Raw genomic sequence first — 26,812 nt, forward strand, 5'->3', positions numbered from 1 at the left:
CAGTGACCGTATTTATAAAGAATCTTAAGTGAAAAATTTCCCCTCAACTCAAAAATTTCTCTTAAGATCACACAATTTTACCTTAATTTATAAGGAAAATTGTAAGTCTTATTCATAAAAACTAATAAGTCAAAGATTCCGTAACTTATGTCGAATTTCTCCTTAACTTTTAAAATACCTCATATGCTACATTAACTTTGAGGGAATTTTTAAAGGGAAAATTTGATAGGAGACAACATGTCATCCAAGCATTAGCTCTAACCAATATTTGTGCATAAAATATGATAAACAAGATCGACAAGGAAAGGCGGCATTCAATGAACGCAGCCTTCTTATTGTCCTTAAAATGTAAAGAGATTGATTGTATATTATATTTTATAACTAGTTCACCGCTCTCCGTATTTTATTAACCCCGTGAATATACCGTACGTACGAAACCGACATTTAGCAATGAATTTTACCTTCTTCACCTAAATACGTAAATAAATGTTAAGATGCAAAAAACAAACAATATGTTTATAAAAAGAAAGAAATGATCTAAGGATTTAGTGAGATTTAATAGGACGATGAATATTTTATCATGCACCAGTGGCTGAAAGTGACTGATATTAAATATAAAAGTTGCAGTTTTCGGATTTTCAGTATTCGGATATATTTTACATTATGTAACGAATGAAGTGTGACATATGTGGTAAGTAGATGCTAAATACTTATAAAACCAGATTGAAGATCATTTGAATTTCAAGCAGTGAAAGTGGACACTTGTATATTTTGGACAGGGAGGGGTAGATTATTTCTTTAGTTTAGAGCTACAATAATTTATAATCCACTTATCCACATCTAAGAAAAGATAATGTACATGAAAATCAAGGTCAAAAGGAAAGCCCTAGTTTCGTAATTTGAAATACATTGAAAGAACAATAGAAACTTTAAAGTCTATCAAATCATCGGATGAGAGGTGACACTATACATGAACAAACATTTGAAATAAATTTTTAAACAAGTCAAAAACGACTGTAAATTTTAACAATTCTTATGCTACACCCATTCAACAAGGGAACTTAATTTAAACTTGATATATCATTGTGTAAAACAACATTTTCTGAAGAGAAGTAGTTAATACATGGAACTCTTCTTCAACGTGTTAATGCTAGGAATCCGTGTAACATAATTGTGTGGACGAGCAATCGTCTTACGAACTGACGAATCCATTTATCTAACAATAAGATCTCTACAGAAAGGACAACAGCTGGTGACTATAGTTTATACACATTAAAACTAGCCATCTGAATAAAACATTTGAAGTCTGAAAATCAACTTCTAGAGGAACAGGAGCATAAGATTGTATCTAAAAGGTAATACTTATTCTGTTAACCATAATCTAATATGTTATTATCTTAAATGTACAATTTATTTTCAATTTCAATATTATGTGAACAATAATCTGTTTACTTATGGCGTTGAATGATTCATATTTGAATTTAGCGTTTTTTTGTTTATAAAACTTTTTAAATAATTTAATTGTGTTGTTTTTTATTTATTTATTATGCAGTATTTGATGGCCATAAAACTTATTTCAGTTTATAACTATCATTTATAGCATGTGGCAAGTTTTGGATACCCTGTCGCAGATTTATTAAACGTGTTAATATCTTTATGACAATGAAACTGCAAAAAGTTATATATATATATTTGAAAAAGTTATGTGCTTTTACATCTATGTCATTTTATTACATTACCTTTGAAGGATTTATAAACAAGAAAATTCCAGGAAGAGAAAGACTCAATGCTTCTAAATGGTCATTATGATTGAATCATATCCTTAATTTATATTTCAGGTAGGAACATTTAAGAAGATATTGTGTATTGCCGAACTTCCAATATTTCATCCAATACTGTGCTTAAGGTTAGCAATAATTGATAAGCAATTTTATTTGTAATATTTTATATGTTTATTCATGAAACATATCACACATACACACTTAATAAACAAGTAGTAAAAGCATTGTGAGTTAAACCTTTTCAAGACAGAAGATTAACGCATAACTCGTTTAGATGACTAACTATTTAATGAACCAAAAATACCGAATTTTGGTATAGTTAATTAGGTATTTTGATACGATTTTAGTTTCACAAGAAGTTGGTAGCTTCTGTCATAATTTGTTGAAATCTTGCCAATACCAGCATTTTCAACAGTAATTAAAGAGTCAAAGACTTTTTTTCAATTTAAATAAGCTACATTTTTCAGAAATTCTGCAAGTATCATTTGTCTTGTAAGAAAATCAATATTGATTGGCATTTCTATTATATATTAGTTTTACCCTTTGATTTCCATTCGTTCCAATCAGAAAATAATTATATTGAACAAAGTTTTAGGGTCATTCATCATATTCTATATAACATTGATTTCAGGAAACAAGGTTTTGAAGAGGATGTCATATCTATTTTTGCTGCCTCAAGACAAAGAAGGTGCACCAGTACAATCATTTGAACATTTATAAATATGAACATTCACTATCATCTTATGTTATACATAATGTCAAAGTTACATATATATGATGATATATTATATACATCATCACTATTAAATGAAGTAACAATTAATATCTTGTATTTTAGACATTGGTTATTAACTATTTGTCTGTAACAATTCAAAAGAAATAATATTGTTTCATGAAATAAAAAGTAAGCCAGAGCATGTTTTCTTAAATTTTATAATTTCATCCTAGTAATGCACTTTCATTTGATTATTAATAACTGATAGTTTGTTTTCAAATAGCCATGATATTAAACCTTATAGTGAACAGGAAGTTTTAATTGGTATGGTATTTTTAATAGTACATAATTGTCCTTATTACCTATTTTGAGAAAACATATTTTATCTTTCGGATATTACAACATCCGTTTTCGAGTAATATTTTTCATTTTGTAGCAATACAATTCCCACAAAACATATGATAATAAGGATAATTTATATTTGAATGTCGCTAATTATCATTTTTTTATCACTGACCTTTGTGTCACTGTCATCGTTAGGCAAAAACTCAATAACCATATTTAAATAGAATGTCAATATAAAATGCATATTAATTATTTAAAAAAAATGTAGACTAACAATTATCAATTAAAACCTTTTTGTGTCAAAAAGAAAAGAATGGATGCTTTGTTATCAAAATGTGTGGATTGTTATGGCATAATTTAATACCCATACTCTAAATGCAAAGTCTTTTAAAGTGAACAATATTGCCGTGGCCTCCAAGGAGCCCATACTTTAAACCCATTGCATATGCTTGGTATATGTTTGCCCTCAATAAATGACAAAGAGCCATGTAGTCTCAAAATAACACATACTTGCAAAGAGCACTTTGGCTATTTCCGTCAATATCCGAATAAGCTTTAATAAGGAATAATCGTTGACTTGTTCCGAAGTTACAGGAGCAGCAAAATGTGTGTAGGAATTTGTAATTATACTATGTATGCAAGTTAACTTCTAGATGTCATTCGGAAAAAGGCATAACTTGTTTTTTGTCTATTTTATCTTTCTCTTTTTCTTTTTTAAAGTCTTTTTAATCAAAATCAGTTTGACTACCTGTAAAATTTACAGAAAAGAACTGAATATAAGAAAGATTTCCATTGGTCGTTTAAAAATTACAAACTAGAGTCTGGGAATTTCATTGTTCAGTCTAAAATAAGATTTAAATAAAATAAAATTTAAAGGATAGTTCTCTAATTTTCTAGTTAAATTAATCAGATATTTAAGTTCTTTAACCACACTTTCTGCCACAAAACAGTTTTCGCTGCGTTTCGCTGCGTTTAGATCTCATTACATTTTCAGTTTAATTATCATACGTTCATTTTATACAAGAATTTAATGAGTTAAAATCTTTGTTCAAAACAACGAGACCACCAATAATGTTCCCGATATGAAAAACTTGAAATGCTAGTTAGCCAGGTTAACTTCTTGTTTCTTGATTTCCCTTCCACTCATTGGCATTTAGTTCTGACACAAAACACATTAAAATACCAGTGTGAAATGCCAAAATGCAGTGCATGGTTATTTCTTCATCATCACTTACAAAACGTACATCAATTGTTTGTCAGAAACCCAGTTATAGCATACTGTTGTAAATATTCAGTTTTCTAAAAATCGTTCTGTTACTTTGCTTATTGTAAAGTATGATAATTACCAACTCATTGACAACGCCTGATTCACATGCATAATACGCTTATATCGATATGTCTGTGAAGGCCTATTGTAAAGAGTGTTAGTCACAAACCATCGGCACTCGCTGTTCATTAAAAATACCACTTAACAGATAATATTAGGGAGACTATAGAACCCGTCCTTGTCGTTATTGTTCTTGAAGACCAGAAACAACAAAATAAAGATAAGCTCAGTTAAAGATTGAAATATATTTCACCGAGTAAACACTAGCTGCACGATGGTGACGGTCCGTCGTACTGTCGTATTGTCACCATTGTAATGTCACAATCGTACTGTCGAACTGTCACAATCGTACTGTTGTATAATAAGCATCGTACTATCGTACTGACACTTTCGTACTGTCGTACTTTCGCCTTCCTGTAAGGCATACTTAAATAAAAAACATAGAAGAAAACGTTCGCCGTGTCATAAATGCATGTTACTGTGATGCTTTGTGTAGGACCAATAAAGTCATAAGCAAGAAATTTTAGTAAATATCCTAGCGTTCTCAAGACCGTTTTTAAAACATGCCTATGTTTTCGAATTTCGTTTTTTGAATGTGCGCTTACATTTGCCAAAAAATATTTAATGTTTGTTACAATCCTCAAATACGTTCCGTTCTTTTATATAGATAAAAGAAATGACCAAATCCAAAGTATATGCATTAAATCAAACACATAAAATAACTTCCATCGCGTTTATACACATTTTTATTTTCGCAAAACAACATGTCCCTTTTCATTATTGAAAGAATTACTCCGATTGTTTTACTGATAAAGAATGATTGTTAAAAGATGGAGTATCTTTTTCATCTTCTAAAATTGTTTCCTTCATTTATTAATGCAATCATTATCGTCGCCAAAAAATATCCATTTCTTATTTTTTTTTTTAAATCTTTGTCTTGATGAGTGCTAGTAGGGAAAAAATTAATGTTCAAGGTTATATTAAAGTAATGAGGTAATGAGATTTAATCTCAGAATTATCACGGAATGAAAAACATATTGTGTGAGATGTGATCTTATTTCATAAAGTTAGTTTTACAAACAGTAGCCATTGTAGAATACTGTTTGTGAACCTAAATCAATTTAAACTATTTTGCAGTAGGTATAACTTAAAAGTCATTATTCTCTTAAAAAACTGACAAACAAATCCTATCATCTCAAATCAGTTGTCATTCTCTACACATATTTTTGATATTTTCTTCAGACCATTGTTTATTTTTTTGAAATAAAAAGAAAGACATCTTAAAAATCCGTCATACCGTCAGGATTTTGCCAAGAAAACTTAGTTATTCTCTTAAAGTATATAAATACTTTTGTGACTAGTTAAAAAAGATATTGTTCCATCCAAATTTAAATTCAATAAATTTGATTAAAGATATACTATGCTTAAATTTGGTATAAGGAAATATGGAAAATTGTTACAGTGTCTCTTTTTAATATAACATAAACATGTTTTAACTTCATGCAAAGTAGACATGTTCAGTTTAAAATTCTACCCACTATAGGTGTTCTCAATATGAATATATAGTGTCATTTAAAAAACTGGCAGTTTTTTTATTAAAGAAAAAACCAACTTTGCTTGACCTGTAATAGGGAACGACGCTTCCCATACATAGTTTTTTTTTCATCTATTATTCAAATTTGACATATTCAGTAAACATTTCATAGATTTCAATAAAACTTTATGAAAAAATATTTCACTCAAGGTTGAGCATAGTATATCTTCAATTATACACGAAATGATAAATTATTTTTAGCATCAGGCATCGATTTGCACTTTTTAAAAAACGATTTTTCTAACAAGTAAATAACCTTATTAACAAAGTCCTAAATTACATCTTTTTAAAAAATGAACTAAGCCGAGTTATATAAAAATGCACTTAACAGAACATTTCTTGTAATAACTTAAATATATACAACAGCAAATTTGTATTTGTTCTTAAAGTCTCTGACTTAAAGTGTATGAAGCTATGTATCTTCTGCAATAACTATTGTTTAAATAAAACTATAATTCCCAAAAGCTTAAGCTACAGTCTCACTTACATCCCGGCAGAGCCCCGGCAGAGCCCCGGCAGAGCCCCGGTAGACGTCCGGGGTGATCCGGGAATGACCGGGGTACGACCGGGAACAACCGGAGTACATCCGTAACTCTGCCGGCAACGTCCTGGATGATCCGGGATGATCCGGGAACATCCGGCATTCGATCCCGGATGGAATAAAATATTTAATATCACCGGGATGGTCCGGGATGATCCGGGAAGGTATAGCTTTGCCGGCTTCATCCTTAGCTCTGCCGGGAACGACCGGGGTTATACCGGGGAAGCACCGTAGCTCTGCCGGCACAAACCGGGGATGATCCGGGGTATGATATAGCCGGCAGAGCTACGGTAGAGCTACGGTAGAGCCCCGGAAAATGCCGGCAGAGCCCCGGCAACTACAGGCAGAGCCCCGGATGATAAAGGTAGAGCTACGGTTGATCCCGGTAGTGCCCCGGCAAAGCCCGGATCATTTCAAAAGAATAACGACAATTTGCGATGATTGCACTTGCTGGTATTAAAACCCCTCCCATTTCCCTTCTATCCAGTATGACATAAGGATTTTTCAGAAAATCATCATGAATTACTATTCTGTTACATTAGATATTATATCAAATAAAAATTATGTATCAATGGTATCATTTTCGGGCGTTTTCAATCCACCGGGGTTCTACCGGGGCTCTGCCTGGATCGTCCTGGGCTCTGCCGGGGCTCTGCCTAGATCGACCGGGGCTCTGCCTGGGTCAACCGGGGCTCTTCCGGCGTCATCCGGGAACAACCGGGGAAGCACCGGCATGAACCGTAGCTGCACCTGGACTCTGCCTGGATGATCCGGAGCGCATCCTGGGTGGTTAGTTGAGAACTACCTTAGTTCTGCCGGGGTAAGTGTGACCGCAACAATAATTTCACCCCGGATCGTCCCGGATCATCCCGGTAACTTACCGGGATGATCCTGGGCTCTGCCGGGAGTAAGTGAGACCGAGGCTTTATATGAAGTGAAAATGATAGAAAATTACACTGAAGCGAATGACACATAATGCAATCATTGTTATATCTTAAAATAACAGAATAATATTTTGTTACGTAAAATTCTATTCTGTTTATGTACCGTATTTATGTGTGTTTAATAACAAAGACATTCTCTGTGATTAGACCACAATTTTTTGGAACTACTGCTGTTGAAGTTCATGAAAATATTTCATAAGATATAGCTTTATACCCTTTATGCAACTTGGTATTGGTTTTTATAGTAATGTTGCAGGCCAGGAGTAACGTAAGAAAACTCGACATTTTTCTTTTAAGTTATAATAGTTTAAATAATTCAAATTGTGGTTTTATGTTCTTTTTTCAATTGACGTCCAAATATTTGAAAGTTTTTGAGCATTTATGAGTTGAAACATCCTCAGATGTAACACAGTAAACAAAAAAAATAAATGTAAATCTGTAATTTCAGAATGTATGATTGTCACCAAATATCACCAAATAATAAACTTATAAGTCTGCTTTACCATATAAATGATAATCTTTTTCTACAATATCTATTTTAGGCAACACACACTCAAGACGTGTCCGCGCTATATTATAACTTACTTTTAAGTGTCCTCAATGCTCCAGAACATTCCAAATTTCCACATTATACAGTCTGAAAAAGCTAACTCATTATAGGAAATCAACCAGATGAGCAGTCCATTATTTGTTTACGGAGATAAGAAAATATTGTTCGTCGAATGGAAAAAATGGAAATAACTAATGTTTTTGCAATAAATTGAAAAAAAAAATTATATAAAATTGGTACCGAAATGTTTAGCATATGCATGTGAATGTTTTTAATCACTAATACTCGCAAAATAAATAGTGTCACTTTTCAAAGTTTTAAGACTCCGCTGCTTTGCAGCCGAATAAACAATATTTATTCATCAGTTGTGTAAAATACACCGTTTATGGTGAATGGAATGAAACATTGCTTCCGTGTAAAATGTAAACGGGTCACAGTAATTTATTGTTATCTAGTAGGCTATGTTATGAAGAAAGAGAAAGTATAGATTGGGAATGATAGTCTTGCGGTTGTAAAGGTATACATGAAAGGTTTATTAAACTGTTTTGACAATTGCAATAATAGCGGGAAATGAAAATGAAAAACAAACATGCATGATATATACAGTTGTTCATCTATTTAATATATTTATGAATTCTAACACATTTTTATTTTAATTAACAATTCACCCTACATTTGTTTTACGATAAACATTTAACATTTGACGAAAGAGTTGTACTAATGGTTATTAATCATACACGTTCGAGCCAATGCATTTTTAATCAGCAGAGTAGGAACTATAAGTTGGATCTTTAGAAATTATATTTGCTATTGATGTATATCTATAGATAGGAAATCTCAGTCAGGTTGTGCTGCTGAACAGACAAGACCAAAGTGTGTAAAATAGAGAAAATAAGAATCCCTAAAGAAAGCCCAACACGGCAAAATTGAAAATTTTGCAGGCTCGGTTTGATTTAGCCTTTTCATGGACGGTACTGTCAACTGCAAACTACCGTCCACGCCTCCTAGCACCGGCTAAATGTAAACATTTAAATCGATTGTGAATTCTTGTTGTAACTTTTCATTAGACTTTGTTCTGTATTGTTAATTATAATATTTAATAAAAATCATGCTGCATTTGCTTTTGCAAACATTTGACAAAAAATACACTCTTATTTATTATACAGCTTGCGATGGTGATTATTCTGGTCAGAACTGTTATAAGAAGTGCAGTGACCATTGTAAACACGGGAATACATACTGTAACAAGGTTGACGGAAAATGCACATATGGATGCATGGATGGGTGGAAGGCACCATTGTGTGACCAAGGTAATATTTCGTTTCAATATTTATGAGATTTATCTTACTGTTCATATTGTTTAAGTACAGATGGGTTTAGTTTATTTATATACACTGGTTTAAAACTGCACGCCTGCAGGGACTAAAATTTACAGATATACTGATATACACACGGAAAAGAATATAGCAATTTCCGATTCGATTCATTTTAACAGTTTAATCGTTATTTAAATAGTTTAAGATATATTTATATTTTACAACATAATGTGTGTGTGCAGTGCACGGTTATTTCTTCATCACTTACAAAACGTACATCACTTGCTTGACTGGACATCGGTTATAACATACTGTAGTAAATATTAAGTTTACTGAAAATCGTGCTTTTCCTTGTTAATTGTTAAGTATAGGAATTGCCACGCCTGATTGACATGTATAATACGGATATATCGATATGTCTGTGTGGGACCATTATAAAAATTATTGGTCAAAACACATCGGGACTCAGCTTATCATATAAAAACACCAGGTAACAGAAAGTATTAGGAAGACTTTCGAGCCCGTCCTCATCGTCATAGTTCTGGAAGTCCATTAACAGCAAAATGTAATGAAGATACAGCTCGGCTAAAATATACTTCACAGAGTAAATACTAGCTGCACGGTGTTGACGGTCCGTCGTACAGTCGTATTTTCAACATCGAACTGTCACCTTTCTACTTTCGTAATGTCACCATCGTACTGTCATATTTCGCGCTTTCCGTTCTCAGCGACGACGCACTGGCCCTAACGGAACACCGTAGTGGAAACAGAAACTATGGTCATTAGTCGCCGGTAGAAACCGGCGAATATATTTGTAACAGTTTAATATAATATCTATGGTAGGAGAAGGCCTTAAAATCTGAATATAAAAGCAAATCAATTACTGAACAATTAAGGACTACAATTATTTTTCATAATCTTAAAAATTCAAACATGAAGTAACGTTGCTAAATGAAATGAAATATACAAATATTGACATCTTAAAAAGCAACATTACAATTTTCATAAAATGAATTAATAATGTATCCCTATGGACCAGTCATTGAATTTAGGGATACTTTTACTTTTTTTCTAAGTGTCAAGCGTTGCTATTTTATGATTGATAAATCATGAATGATTTTTGAAATAGCACATTTTAATTATTTGGTTGTTTATATCTAATGAGACCTATTATATTTCATTATTTTATCTAACTATAAACATATTCTCCCTCATCTTTTGTAAGAATCACGTGACTACACGTTGTGTGTTATTGTTATAAAATCTATTAATAGTAACAGATTTCTGATAAGACATACAAGTAACTTGTTCCCTGCGGTCTGGAGACCGCAGGGTATTGGTACGCATTTAACTTTTGAGGCATGGAGGAGCACGTGACCTGTTTTCGGTACATGGAGGAGCATGTGATCTGTAAACCGCATATGATTGGTTAATTGACCTTTACGAAAACCTAGCTAAATACCGTTTGCCGGTACGTTACGGGTTAACCTGTAGGGAATTAGTCCGAATTATACCTAATGCTGCCCTCACACATAAACCACGACCTTACTGCGACCTGAAAACTAGTAAAATAGCATTTTTCTTTCGAAAATCGTTGGTTTTCTTTCATTAAATTTCCAAATTTCTCTCGCAGACGGTCCGGGTCTCTGCAGTCTTGTGTTCAGTACGTTTTCTCTTTGTCCTCAATGCGACCCTTCAGCGTCCATGGCGTTTCCACTGCGACTGTATTGCGTCTCCAAGGCGACCCCACGGCGATCATCGGCGACCCAGCTGCGACTGTGCTATGTTCTCCTTACGGCGACTCTACGACGACTATTGCGTTTGTCCTTCGACTGTCCTGCGACTGTACGACGACCCTACTACGTTCTTGCTACGTCTATAAAAACAATACTTTTTACCAGTAAATTTCATTCTGAGTCTGACCTTCAACGAGTGAAGACGTATATTTAATTAGTATTAAGTTAAATCATCCATATTATTCCAAAGATGAGAGGCGGACGAGGCAAAAGAGCGAGGGTCTCTAAAGCGCCAAAGGTTTCCGATCAATTTCTTGTAATTTCATCGGTGACTCTACGGCGTCCTTAGTACGAATGTACTACGTCTATTGCGTTCTTATTGCGTCCTTACTACGATGCTGCTGCGACTATGGCGACTCCACTGCGATCCCATGGCGACCTAACCAGGACTCAGCAAGAACGCAGAGTTTCTGCGACTGTTTTGTGCATGTTCAAAATAGTCGCCGACGGTCTGCGACCTTGTGCGTCCTTGGGTTCCTCGCTACGACCTCGCTGAGTCCCTGCTGCGTCCATGGCGACTGTGCTGCGTCCTGGGTCGTAGCAAGGTCGCAGTAAGGACGCAGTAAGGTCGCGAGGTATGTGTGAGGGCAGTTTAATGAGAACAAAAAATTATTACGTGATATTTCTAATTTTCTATAATTATTTTACCGTTTAAGGTGGAAAAACTTGAATGATGTGTTTGAAAATTATCAATGTTTCTTTAATATCTATCTCAAATTTTACAAACAATAAATTGTTTAAACTGAAAATTAAAATTAAGATATTCGTAGTGGCATCTGCCATCATAAATAGAGATATTTTCTGCGTAAACTTGGGTGTTTACTTTATTTACTTTTTGCTCGGAATTATTCATAAAATGGTAGGCCTATTTAATCATTTGCTCAAAAAGAAATAATTGTTTTATGTTCGACCTTCTCCGGTCTTCAACGGTCACGAGTTTCCAAAGACCTTCTTCTATATTGATCGATTATTGTCAACTCTATTCCTGATACAAACGTTTATTTATCCCCCCCTAATAATGTTGAAATAGTTAAATGAAATATCTTAATATCATTAAAATGTTCACCGCAGGAAACCATTTTACTAGTGAATAGTTGGCAAAAAGTATCGCGGCTGATAAGATGCAAATGTATAAATAATTTCAAAGTTATCTTTCATTAATCAGTTTCATATTTTATATCATTAGAAAGGTCTGTATACTCATAATTTACACATTAAAGAATAAGTTTTCAAAACCTTTTCATTTTTTCTTGGTAAAGGGTTAAACATGGCCATTTCTGTCAACGTTCAATAGTTTAGTTTAGGTTGAACATCACAAATTAGATTTATGATAAAGAGGCACATTTATTGAAATAAATAGTGGTAATCGTCGTCTTCGTTATATTCCGCCTATTTCCGTCGCTCGATATGACGGTACGGATCCAGAATCGTATTAGATACATAAAGAAAACTAATAAAATATCTTTTTGTTTTTGATATTTTATCGAAATGAAAGGCATTTAAACGTTAACTATATCGTATGTAACGACAGGAATATTGATTTCAACAAAATTATTTATTTTTTCGATAGCGCATAATAATATTTTTTATGCAGATACCACTTTTACGGTAGAATTGCATTGTTTCATGCACAGTAATTTTTCTACCTCTGTATCCTGAGTCCAGAACTCAATGAATTTGCTATTGATGCAAAGTTTCAAATAATATTTGCATCTTTTGGACAGTAATAAATACCAAATTGTGTTCAAGTTATGTCAATCATATTCTAGGTCTGCAAATCTTCTACAGATAAGAAATAATAATGTGCTACACTGCATGAAGATAAGCATAAAAAATGAAGTTTTGATTAATATCAAACTTAATTAATGGAAATAAACTTATTAAATTACTTGACAGTTTTGAATAATTTCAGTATTAGAAGCATTGTAATTAATGTATAAATCAAATTCATTTTTTCTCTCTTTTATTGTTAATATACCTTTCATATCACTAAAGCAATATTAAGCCTTGTAACTTGGATTTGTCGGCTAAATTTTGGGACTCATATATTTATAGCCCAGCGAGTCCTAGGACCTACACTGGTGAGTTTGTTAAAAATCACTGCATGCAATAATTAAAACATATATATTTTCAAATATTCGATGACCGTTAATTATTTGGCGGTATTCGGATTCTGAAGTATACAATAAGGATTTCGATGTCTGGTATAACGGTATATGTATAAGGTAGAATTACAAATAGAATTACAAGAATATCACTCGCCTTATAAAATTAGTCAAAATTATGAAATAAAAAAATGCTAGAAATGAAACACGATTTATCAACTTATGTTTCATACAGTTAAAAGAAATAATAAAAAAAAATAGTTTTATGAAAACTGCAAAAGGGATTTTCAAAGATTCGAACTTGGCGTACTAGGTCACAACTTCGTCATACTTTCCACCACTAGGCAATCGAGCAATATTAATTGATTTAATATCGAGATCTATACTATCAATAAAATATTTAGCATTAATCATAATAAGTTACGTAAACTAACGAAACACCACCCGAAAATTAATGAGTCTCAGGTCAATATTGCCAGACAATACTTACTTATTTAATAATCATAGCAGTTCCTTGACAATATTGCTAAGCAAGTTTGCTTCATATATGATGTTTTATTCTTTTCAGTTACTCAACATATTGTTTCTCTTTTCTTTAAACTTGAAACATTTATTAGACTGATATTTTCTTATATTTATGATAATTCAATCATTTTTGCGACGGACGCGCCCTCAGGCGCGTTCAGAGCTATGTCATCTACACGTGAAATTTCGACGTCTACAATAAAAAAAGTGTCCCGAACCGAATAACATCTAACAAATAGTGCACGATTTAATCAAATAAAGCACACCCATTATGTCGAAATATGCGAAAAGCGTTTATGTTCCAGTTTGATTGCAAAGACCGTTAGGTATCTGACTTATAAGATAAACAAATGAATATAATATAAACGAGAAAATATCGTAATAATTGCACTACTTTGACCTAATCTAATTTGTCCAATCCGATTTACAGCCAAACACGGTTTTATGAATGAAAGTTGTAAGCAGAAAAAGTAGAACGACAAGTTATATAGAAAATAGTAATAGTGCATTTTAATATAGAGCAAAAATGTTAGTAAAAACATTAGGATGTAACTTTTATGTGAAAAATATGTGCCAAAATATCTTTTTGTGGTGACTGAAATAATTTTCTAAATAACGATTCCTCCTCTTAGAAGCACTATTTTTATCAATGAGATTGTACAGACACGTCACTCCACACTCCTCAGACATTTTAACTTTGGCCATTTTGCAGACACTTAACCCTCAGACAGTTCACTCATCTTTTTAAGACATTTTATTTTTATTTTTATTTTCTGTTGAACTATAATTAATGTTAGAAACGATAAAAATATTCAATATTGAAGTATCTTGAGGCGTGGGTGTGGCTTGAATTGTCCGGGGGATTAAGTGTCTTTTTCCCATAAATCTGACCTAGTAAGCATCAAACTGCAGTATTTTCATGTAAAGTGTGTTAAGATATTAATTTCCTTCACTTGCAAAAAATGTGTAAATTATACTTAAAGCATCTAAAAGTAGTGTATACTGTGTAGAAGTACGTACTACGGTAAATGTAACGGCCGAGTTTCGGAAAACATAGCTAAACACCTGATTCCGGCACGTTACGGATTTAGCTGCGGGACATTTACACTAATCGATGAACATAACACAATAACATGATATATTTATTTTATATTATTACTTTACCGTTTAAGGTGAAAATAATTGATGTGTTTGAAAATTATCAATATTTCTTTTATATCTATTGCAAATTTTTCAAAAAATATATTGTTTATAATGAAAATCAATTAAATAAAAATGGTCGTAGTAGTGACATCTTCCATTATAAATAGAGTTATTTCTAGGTTTTCGAATAAGTTTTACTGTAAACAGTTAAGTAGAGATTGGCGAAAAATATAAATTCTGGAAAAAAAACATGAAAGAGAACAATTATCCAGGCAGTAAGACAAAACAGTCGTTGTACATTTTCCTGAGATTTGGTTTCAAAGGCAGTTCTTTTTTTCACGGGTGGCACACTTCTTTATAACATGCATAAACCATTTATTCAGCGAACTATTATGTATTAACTATAGAAATACGACCCATACAAAATATTAAAACATTGAAATCGAATATTGTTTATTTTTTCATTATTTTAAACCGTAGACTGACATTAAAAAGAAACTTTATTAGCGAAAGAAAAGAATCGACACTATTATGTTTTCTCCAGCATCATGAAGTAAGTCATACTGGACCTCGATCTATATTCTAGACAAATACGATACGTACAAGTTTGTAACCAAGATATTGAAGTACGGTTCAGCTATAAGACTAAGATATGTCTCAAATTGAACATTTTTATGGAAAATTAAAATTGAATTGACCATTTATTTATGATATTTTTCCATATTAAATAGACTTATGTGATAATATCAGGCACGGATACACGGCAGAAGGCTGAAGCTCCCTTCCCAGACACCCTGGCCTGAATTGTTTACTATAAAAAAAGACAAAGCGCATTGAGAGTAAAATATGATATAAATCCAAGTCCTTTTTTATTTGAACCTGGACCCCAGCTGAGTTTCCTGTCCATTTTACAATTAGTCGAGACTAAATACTATGGCTTAGACTAAATACATACATGCATACACTAATTAGTTCTCTTGGTCAGCGTAGATGCAGTTTAAGCACCTTGATAATATTGAATGAAAGAGCAACTTATTCGTAGAACATCTAAATACATTTACTTTTGAACTATAAATAGCCCCCTATTGAATATTGAATGTGATGATTTTTTCGTATACATATTCAGCAATTGTTTTCAATTTTCAACTGAAGCGCAAGTGATGTAAATTTAAATTATTTTAATCATAAAGCACGCTTTTTAGGGTAAATGTAATGCATATCTTACCCTCTGAAAAATTCATTAAAAATCATAGCTTTCCCATATATGTAGATTAAGTTTTTTTCTTCCAGTTTTACAGAAAAATCATTTTTGTGAAAAATATGTAGACACTTCAGTTTCAAAATGTGCAAATAAAATGCACCAAAAGCCATAAGGTAACATATGAATTTCATTTTTTTTCCTGGGAGAACCGCCAGACCCTCCCTCATCAAAGGGGGCGGGGGGTTGGTCATTTCAAACATACAACCCCCCTACGAATTCTTATGGCCCGGCCCTGTAGTAACAGAGTGAGTCTATTCGAATGATATTCTCTCCCTTCACAAATCTTGACCTCTTTGTGTGCACTGTTATAAATGCCCTGACTCTTGAGGAAATTACTTCCTTATTAATTTTCTGTGTTACCGAACACGGAACAAATACAATTTAGAATATTGCAAGGTATCATGTCACTTGTATATGAAAAAATACTGGAGCCTGATGGAAATATTAGCTCAACTGTCCTTCTATCCTTCTCATTTTGGTGTCACGAGTGTCCGCGTTGGCATACCACTTTGGTTACAGGTTTTGGGGTAACGTTCAGCTTATAAAGCATAGAACTTAATAAACAATTAAACTATTCACTTGTAACTTCACAAATTTTTTTGAGATCGTCCGTAATAAAATTTGCAAAGCCAATAACTCTGGACTAGCATAGTTTTTTGACAGAACAAATTGACAATTTTGAAACAAATTAATCTTGCTCATTTCTTTCTATTTTATTGTATATGTTTTCAGGATTATAAATGGAGGTTACTCTCTGAACCCATCATTTTAACAGTGTAATAGTCATTTATTAGGTTAGAAAAATCTTAATTTAAAACTTTGCAAGAAAATCAATCTTTAGGACAACAAATATATACTTGTGGTATTCATTTAAACATATAACATCAGTTTTCAAAAGAAAACAGAAGATATTCATATGAAACATTTACATGTCTTTAGTCATAATTGGAAGTTTCTATCCAAGCTCCATAAAACTCAGGCATAGAGTTTTGCTGCCCTTTGTAAATAATAATAAAGAAAAACCTTGGTCCTTTTTGACAGCATTTATGCAATTCCCTTTTCATGTCCGTCGCACCCAGTGCTTTCAGCACTTTGATTCTATCCGGCGACTTGATGCTTTAGCATTAAAATCTCTACTTGTTTTAATTGAGATTGTAAAATGGGCTGTAAACCAGGTTGAATAACACCACGTGGTACCGGGGTGTAATAGATTGATAAAAAGAATTATTTCATTGCAGGCATTTTGTTAAATATTCAACTATAGTTTTTTAAATGCACATACAATGTTACCTCAGACTTAAAGATTCTGTCCAGAGGTGCTGATTAATTTTACACAAAAAGTATAAAAACTTGTCAATATGAAGGATCGATTTGCACCTTTTTTAAAGATTAGGTTCACAAGCTACAAATTCCAAAGTCCAATCAAGTCCATTCCATTTCTTTTTTCAGAGTTGCATGAAACAATTTCAGTACTTAATAAGTGTGGCTTTGATAACATGGTATTGACTCCTTTAGTATTCATAACATCATGAAAACAATTAAAATAACCAAATTTAAAAAAAGTCTTAATGTGAAGGATAATGAGAAGCCCCGATATACATTTTTTAAAACTTTGATTTATATTTTGTTACCATGCACATGGCATGAACAATGAAATCAATGAAGGGTACACTTACCCTACTCTTAAACTAAGCAACACTTTTATGTGATGATTTATATCAGAAACAAACTATTTATAAAGAGGATTGAACAAATCAGACTGGTTCAAATCAATGCATTTTAAATCGTGTAAGCAGCAGTAGGAGACAATAAATAACAATTAATTTGTTTTGATGGAGTCCTATTATTAAAATATTTCTGTCCGGTTGTGCTGCTAAAATCATCAGGACCAACATGTGAATGTAAAAACATTAAAATCGATTGTGAATTACAATGTTTTTTGTATCCTTTAAATGATACTGTATAGTTAACTATCACGTTAATTATAGTTTTTGTGCCCCCACTATAGGGAGGGGGGTTGGGAAATTTAGATTTACCCTTGTCCGTCCGACCGTTCTCTTTTTGTGTCGCACGTAGCTCAAAAAGTAATTGACCTAGAGTCATGAAACCTTACAAGAATGATGCTCAGCATGTGCAGTTGTGCACCCGGGTATTTTCGTGTGGATATATTTAGTATTTTTAGAGTTATTTCCCTTGACTTAGTAAAAATTTGCAATTTTCAACTTGTGTTGCACGTAGCTAAAACGTATTTGACCTAGAGTTATAAAACCTTACAAGAATGTTGCTCAGCATGTGAAATTGTGCACCTGGGTATTTTTGTGTGGATATTTTAAGAATTTTTAAAGTTATTGCCCTTGAGTTAGTAAATACTTCCAATTTTTAATTTGTGTCGCACGTAACTAAAAAAATATTTGACCTAGAGTCATGAAACCTTACAATAATGTTGCTCAGCATGTGAAGTTGTGCACCTGGGTATTTTCGTGTGGATATTTTTAGTATTTTTAGAGTTATTGCCCTTGACTTAGTAAAAAATTCCAATTTTCAACTTGTGTCGCACGTTACTAAAAAGTATTTGACCTGAGTATATTTCATGACGAAACCTTACAAGAATGATGCTCAGCATATGCAGTTGTGCACCTGGGTATTTTTGTGTGGACATTTTAAGTATTTTTAAAGTTATTGCCCTTGAATTAGTAAAATTTCCAATTTTCCATTTGTGTTGCACGTAACTAAAAAATTATTTGACCTAGAGTCATGAAACCTTACAAGAATGTTGCTCAGCATGTGAAGTTGTGCACCTGGGTATTTTCGGGGAAATATTTTTAGTATTTTTAGAGTTATTGCCCTTGACTTAGTAAAAAAATTCGAATTTTCAACTTGTGTCGCACGTTACTAAAAAGTAATTGACCTAGAGTCATGAAACCTTACAAGAATGATGCTCAGCATGTGCAGTTGTGCACCCGGGTATTTTCATGTGGATATTTTAGTTTTTTTGATGTTATTGCCCTTGACTTAGTAAAAATTTGCAATGTTCAACTTAGGTCGCACGTAAATCAAAATATTTGTGACCTAGAGTCATGAAACCTTATAGGAATGTTGATTAGCATGTGAAGTTGTGCACCTGGGTATTTTTGTCTGGATATATGTTTAGTATTTTTAGAGTTATTGCCCCTTGAATTAGTAGAAATTTCCAATTTTTAACTTGTGTCGCACGTAGAGTCATGAAACCTTATAGGAATGCTGCTCAGCATGTGAAGTTGTGCACCTGTGTATTTTCGTGTGGATATTTTTAGTATTTGTAGAGTTATTGCCCTTGACTTAGTAAAAATTTACAATATTCAACTTGTGTTGCTCGTAACTCAAAAAGTGTTTGACCTGTAGGCCTGAAAGATTACAAGAATGTTGGTCAGCATGTGTACTTATGCACCTTGGGGTTTTCTTGTGGATTCATTCAGTAATTGTAGTATTTTCCTTTAATTTAATAAAAGATTTTTAGTTTTCAACTTGGGCAAATGTAGCCCAAAAAATTGACCTAAATACATAAGATTGACCAATCGGTAGAGTGTGGGGGCAGCCGTGTCCAATGGACACATTTCTAGTTTATAACACACTCGTGCCGCTGTTGTGACTCCATAAAGTGGTATTGTACGGCCCTCATATTTCACATGACATCAAAAACATATCGTGAAAACGTGCTAAATGTAAGCGTCCTAGATAGATGCTTCAATAAAAAGTTCGTTTGTACCGTAAACAGTTCATATTTTTGTATTGAACCTACACTATATATATAGTTAACTTTCATGTTAATTATAGTTTTTTATCATACACTCGTGACGCTAATGTGACTCCGTAAATGGTATTGTACGGCCGTGCATATATTTTGAGATGTCGCCAAAAACATATCGTAAAGACGTGCTAAATTTTACCAAACAAGTTATATATGTACTTACCATACTATTCAACAGTATGTTTTGATTATTGTTACATTTAAGAATTGTTGTACTATATTATATTCCAGGAATTATTGTTTTATAATGCACTGCCATAATGAGAAAATAATGAAAACACATATAAAAAAGGTCCTTTAACAGTTTGCATCGAGGTTTGAAATAAAATAATAATGAAAACAATAACAGAAAAACTTAAATGTAAAAAAATGATAATAGTGAATGATTATATTTTTGCATCAATCGCTTGAGTAACAGCAAGAGCTGCAAAGTGAAAACAGACTTTTAAATTTAGTATGACAATATTTTAACATTTATTTCTTACATGATACATGGAATGATATGACATGATACATGGGATATTTGATTTCCTGAAGAAGAAAAATGTATAAGTAAAATTAATTGCCCTTTCTTATTGCATTAAAAGAAAGTGAACGTTTTTTGTTTTTGTTTTTTTTTTTTCAAATTGCATCGTCCAGGCTTTCACAAATAGTCATTTAGTCATTTGAATTTTACTTTAATGTCTAAAATGTGTCTAAACAATTTTTGTGACATCAAGCTTGTGAAGCTGGTTTCGACAGGAATAGCTGTGAAGGCACGTGTAGTCAAGATTGTTAAGGTGGATACACAAAGTGTTATCATACTAATGAACATTGTAAAGATGGGTGAACCATTGATAATTAAAAAACGTGCTTCAAAAATAATTTAAGCAATTTGTTTAATTTTTATCGGATACTTATCCTGCATTCATATTCTGAATCAGCAGAAAGAGGCAAATGACCACCACTAGGACGTCACGAAGAAATTACGCCTTGTCTGTCGATTTGATGAGAAATCCCTACATTACTAATGGACATTGAAAAGATAGTTGTAAATCACGTGTGAACCACGTTGTATCTTTTGAGAATTCCATTGATAATTAAAATCAACGTGCTTTAAAAATTATTTAACTTTCTTTGCATTTTTATTATTTTATCGGATACTTATCCTGCATTATTTCTGAGTCAGCAGTAAGAGGCAAATGGCAACTAGACTTAATAACGCCTTGTCTGACGATTTAATATTACTGACCCGATGCTTTCCCTATTGAGCTAAAGAGAAAGACATGTAAGCATATGAATATTTCATTTTGTCACAATCATTTTTCAGATATTAAATATAATTAAAATTACCAAATATCAAATTTTTTATTTTACTTGGTTACTTATTTGTGAATTATAATTTCACAGTAAAACGTCAAAGGATATTGTTTCACTTTCCAATAAAGATAATTTTTCTTAACTGTTGAAATACCCCTTTATCTTTCCATATATTTATTTTCGCTTACAAATAATCTGTTACTAATTTAAACATATACTTGATTGTAGCAAAACGAAGTTGAAATTAATTTATCACTATTGTGTGACCAAGGTAATATTTCGTTTCAATATTTATGAGATTTATCTTCCAGTTCATATTGTATAAGTTGGGTTTGGTTTATATAATGTACTGGTATAAACTTCACTCCTGCGCGGCCTTAAATTTACTGATATACTAATATATACACGGAAATTAATATCGCAAATTCTAATCAATTAAAGCATTCTAAACGTTATTTAAATATTTTAAGATATATTTATCAACTTAATTAAATATATTTGACTCTTATAGCGCAATGTGTGTGTGCACTGCAAGGTTATTTCTTCATCACTTACAAAACGTACATAACTTTATTGTCTGAAACCCGGTTGTAGCATATTGAAGTGAATATTCAGTTAAATTAAAAATCGTTCTGTTCCTTTGCTTATTGTAAAGTATGGGAATTGTAAAGAAAAGAACTATTTAAAAAAATAATCATACCGACAGGATTTCGCCAAGAAAACCTTAGTTATTCTCTAAGAGTCTTTGAACACTTTTATTGCTAGGTGATAAGATATTTTTCAATCCAAATTCAAATACAATAAATTTTACAAATTATACACACAAAAAATTAACAGCATAATGCATCGATTTGCACTTTTTTATTAAAAAAGTCCATAACCTAATTTACAAAGTCTTATTCCAATTCAGTCTAAATTGCTTCTTTTTAAAAATTACATAAGCCGAGTTAAATACATCTAAACTTTATACAATTTTTCTTCTAATCACTTAAATCTATACAACAGCAATGTTGTATTTGTTCGTAAAGTCTGCATTAAAGTGTATGAAGCTATTCTCTTTTGCAATAACTATTGTTTGAATAAAAGTAAAATTCCAAAATGCTTATATGAAGGGAGGATGGATGAAGTAAGCTTAAATCGCTTGGCGCATACATGCAGTCATTGCTATACGGATAAACCCGCACTTGAAATAGCTGAAAATATTTGGTTTCAGTTGACGTACCGTATGTATGTGTGTTAAATGATTGAGACATTCAATGTTAAAACTCTTTTCGGAATCGACCATAATTCTTTTGATCCAAAGCTGTAAAAGTTTAAAAAAAATATTCATAAGATCGTAATGTTTCGAGCCAGGCATAAGGAAAAAATTAACAAAATTTATTTCATAAAATTTCCAATATTTTGAATAAGTCCAATTCTGGTTTATGTTCTTTTTAATTCTTTTTAATTTGAGCATTTATGATTTTGATAATCAACACAGTCAACTCCAGAAATAATTGAAATGTAAATCTGTAATTTCAGTATTTATGAGTGTCACCAAAGATCACCAAAGGTCACCAAATATAGCCTTATAAGTGTGCTACACCATTTTTTCAGAATATTTTATCAGGCAACAACACTCAAGACTTTTCAGTGCTATTTTTATAACTTTCTTTAAGTGTCCATAATGCTCAAATGTACATATAACTAGCAAACAATGAAACAGCACATTAAATACAAAGCAAGAACATAATGCATAATTATGCTGCGCACATAAAATTATTCATAACATTATGAGTGAATCTATCAAAACAATTTGCAAACCCGTATTTGAAAGTTATAAGTGTGAAGGATAATGACAAGCAAAATATCTTTTTCGGTGAAACATATTGCTATAACCTCTTGATAAGAATTTATTCTGCACTGTTAATTGTAATATATATTAGAGTTTACAATGTAAATGCTTTTGCAAACATTTGACAAATACAGTCTTATTTATTATACAGCTTGCAATTTTGGCCATTATGGTAAGAACTGTATTAAGAAGTGCAGTGACCATTGTAAACACGGGAATACATACTGCAACACGGTTGACGGAAACTGCACACATGGATGCATGGATGGGTGGAAGGCACCATTGTGTGACCAAGGTAATATTTCGTTTCAATATTTATGAGATTTATATTCCAGTTCAGATGGGTTTGAATTATTTATATTTACTGGTTTAAAACTGCACGCTAGCAGGGGCTTAAATTCACTGATATACTTATATACACACGGAAATAATTATCACAAATTCTGATCAATTAAAACATTTTAATCGTTATTCAAATATTTTAGATATATTGATAATCATAATTTATTTGACTCTAACAAGCGCATTGTGTGCGCAGTGCCATGCTATTTCTTCATCACTTACAAAAGCAACATCACATGCATGTTAGAAACCCAGTTATAACATACTGTAGTGAATATTCAGTTTTCTAAAAAAAATCGTTCTGTTCCTTTGCTAATTGTAAAAAAATGGTAATTGCCAATTCAATGACAAAGCCTGATTGACATGCATAATACGGATATATTGATATATCTGTGAGGGGCCAATGTAAAGAATATTGGTCAAAAACCATCAGCATTCTGCTGTTCATTTAAAAACACAGGTGACAGATAATATAAGGAAGACTATCGAACCTGTCCTCATCTTCATTGTTCTTGGAGACCACAAACAACAAAATGTAAAGAAGATACAGCGGAGCTAAAGATTAAAATATATTTCACAGAGTAAACACTAGCTGCACTATGGTGACGGTCCGTCGTAATGTTGTATTGTCACCATCGTACTGTCGTAGTGTCATCATTGTATTGTCATCATCGTACTGTCATAGTGTCACCATTGTATTGTCACCATCGTACTGTCGTAGTGTCACCATTGTATTGTCACCATCGTATTGTCGTAGTGACACCATTGTACTGTCGTATTGTCACCATCGTGCTGTCGCACTGTCGGAATCGTATTAATGTACTGTCACCATCGAACTGTGGTAGCGTCACGATCGTACTGTCGTACTGTCACCCTCGAACTGTCGTATTGACACCGTCGTACTATTGCCTTCATGTCTGGCAAACATTTCCTTCAAATGGCTTGCAAAGCTACGAACTTAAACCAACTTATACCGGCGTTTCATAAAAATATCTTTATTCTTCAAACAATTAAGATCAGCTATCAAGAAAATCGAAAGTTAACAGAATCAAAATCTATATACATAAATAAAGAGCTTAAAGATAAAAATGTACACCTGTGTCGTCATAATTTGTATTTCAACAAATAGGCCTAATCTAGAAATTTTGTATTTGACTGACTTGTGAAATATAGTATTTTCTCAAAAGACCTGGATAATTTTTATCAACTACAAATTTAAACTACTCTCAATAACACAAGAATTTACGTGTATGTCAAGCTATTGTCAAAATGTGAATTTATGGCACAGTAAACGTTTTCTTCTATGTTTTTATTTAATTATGCTTTACAAGAAGGCGGCAGTACGATAGGGTCAGTACAATAGTACGATGCTGATAATACAACAATACGTTCGATTGTGACAGTTCAACAGTACGATGGTAACAGTACGACAGTAGGATGGTGACAGTACAGTACGATGGACTGTTACCATTGTACTGTCGTGTATCTTAATCGTACTGTCGTATTGTCACTATCGTACTACCGTACTGTCAGCATCGTACTGTCGTACTGTCACAACGTACTGACGTACAGTCACCATCGTACTCACCTGTTCGCGTTTTTCGTTCTTAGACAAAACGCGCTGTACCTAACGGAACACCGAAGCCTCACATTAACTCAGGGTTCGTTTTACACGGCCCAAGCACAAATTATAAAATGAACACATACATGTAAGACATTCTGTAGCTTAAACTCTTTTAATTAAAATATAATATAGATCTAATTGTTTAAATATACATAAAATAGAGAAAATAAGAATCCCTAAAGAAAGTCCAACACAACATAATTGAAAAAGTTACAGGTCCCGTTCATGGACGGTACTGTAAAGTGCAAACTACCGTCCACGTCCCCTAGCACCGGCTTAAGCAGAATTCAACATTTAAACATGAAATGGTAAAAATTTATTTTAGAAACATCCGCCGATGTGTTCTTACGGCGGTTATCATGGATGCCTAAAGTCTATAATAAAGCTGGCCAGATTCAGTAAACAAGTACCAGGTTTGGTACAATATAATCAATGAGATACCAGATCTGGTAGTTACCAGATTGGGTACTATACCAGATTGGGTATTATACCAGATTTGGTATGAACCATTCTGGAACAACAGTTCTCTACACTGGCAATGTAAATATAACATGTTAACAATACCAACAAGTGAAATTCACCTGCATCAGATCCATTTTAGGTCACTTATTCATCTACATTTGTCAACTCAAAAGTCAGACGACCTGATATAAGATGGATGGCAACGATATGCTAACGCGCATTATTTATAGTACCCTGTGACGTCATCACATCAATATTCAAAATGGCCGACCAGTGGCAATTTCAGAAATATTAAGCAAGATTACATGAAAATAAATTAATGTCAGCATTTCAGAATAGATAATAAACATTTATATATACAAATGGCATCTAAAAATCATAATAATATAAGAAAAAAGCAGTTAAATTGATAGTAATCATCAAAACAATGCAACGTTACGTACTCACAAATATTCGTAACCAAAGTCGGAAAATGAATAAATGTTTCAGCGCATTGATCATACAGCCTGAGCATCACAATACCATATATATGCTCAATTCTAGGATTATCTTTTTCCAGAAAATTTTATCAGGCAACAAACACTCAAGACGTTTCAGTGTTATTTTAAAACTTTCATTAAGTGTCCACAATGCTCCAGAATCTTCTAAAGGTACATATAACTAGCAAACAATGAAACAGCACCTTAAATACAAAACAAGAAAATTATGCATTAATATGCTGCGCACATAATAGTATTCATAACATTATGAGTGAATCTATCAAAACAATTTGCAAACCAGTATTTGAAAGTTATAAATGTGAAGGATAATGAAAAGCAAAATATCTTTTTGAAGGAAACATATTATCATATTTTGTTATAATACACATATCATGAACAATGTGTGGTTTTTGTATTGAAAGTACATTAACCCTTTAACAGCCCTATAGAACAATATGATGTAATGTTTGTATGTTTTAAGTGAAAGACACGACTTTGACAAAAGAGTTTCACTAATGGTTATTAATCTATTTATTAATCACACTTGTTCACATCAATGCATTTTTAATCAGCAGTATAGGGATTATTAGTTGAATCCATATTTCAAAGGGAAAATGTAGCAATTCTCTTTGTTATTGATGAATATCTATAAATCGGATATCTCAGTCATGTTGTGCTGCTGGATATACAAGACCAAAGTGTGTTAACATTTAAATCAATAGTAAATTTTGCTATAACCTCTAGATGAGAATTTATTCTGTTAATTATAATATATATTAGAGTTTTACACTGTATTTGCTTTTGCAAACATTTGACAAATACAATCTTATTTATTATACAGCTTGCAATTTTGGCCATTATGGTAAGAACTGTATTAAGAAGTGCAGTGACCATTGTAAACACGGGAATACATACTGCAACACGGTTAACGGAAACTGCACATATGGATGCATGGATGGGTGGAAGGCACCATTGTGTGACCAAGGTAATATTTCGTTTCAATATTTATGAGATTTATATTCCAGTTCATATTGTCTAGGTG

General features: G+C 32.5%; 1 protein-coding gene across 1 annotated transcript in view; it reads left to right on the top strand.

The window, feature by feature from the left end:
- LOC132730952 (uncharacterized) overlaps window positions 1–26,812 on the top strand; it is an 83,111-nt gene that overhangs the window by 14,997 nt on the left and 41,302 nt on the right. The window contains exons 7-9 of the mRNA XM_060717036.1: window positions 8,964–9,107; window positions 23,015–23,158; window positions 26,612–26,755. Coding sequence (XP_060573019.1) covers window positions 8,964–9,107; window positions 23,015–23,158; window positions 26,612–26,755 — 432 coding nt within the window. The remainder of the gene's footprint in view (window positions 1–8,963; window positions 9,108–23,014; window positions 23,159–26,611; window positions 26,756–26,812) is intronic.

Source organism: Ruditapes philippinarum, unplaced genomic scaffold, assembly GCF_026571515.1.
Source record: "Ruditapes philippinarum isolate M1 unplaced genomic scaffold, ASM2657151v2 ctg438_1_1_1_1, whole genome shotgun sequence".
NCBI lineage: Eukaryota > Metazoa > Mollusca > Bivalvia > Venerida > Veneridae > Ruditapes > Ruditapes philippinarum.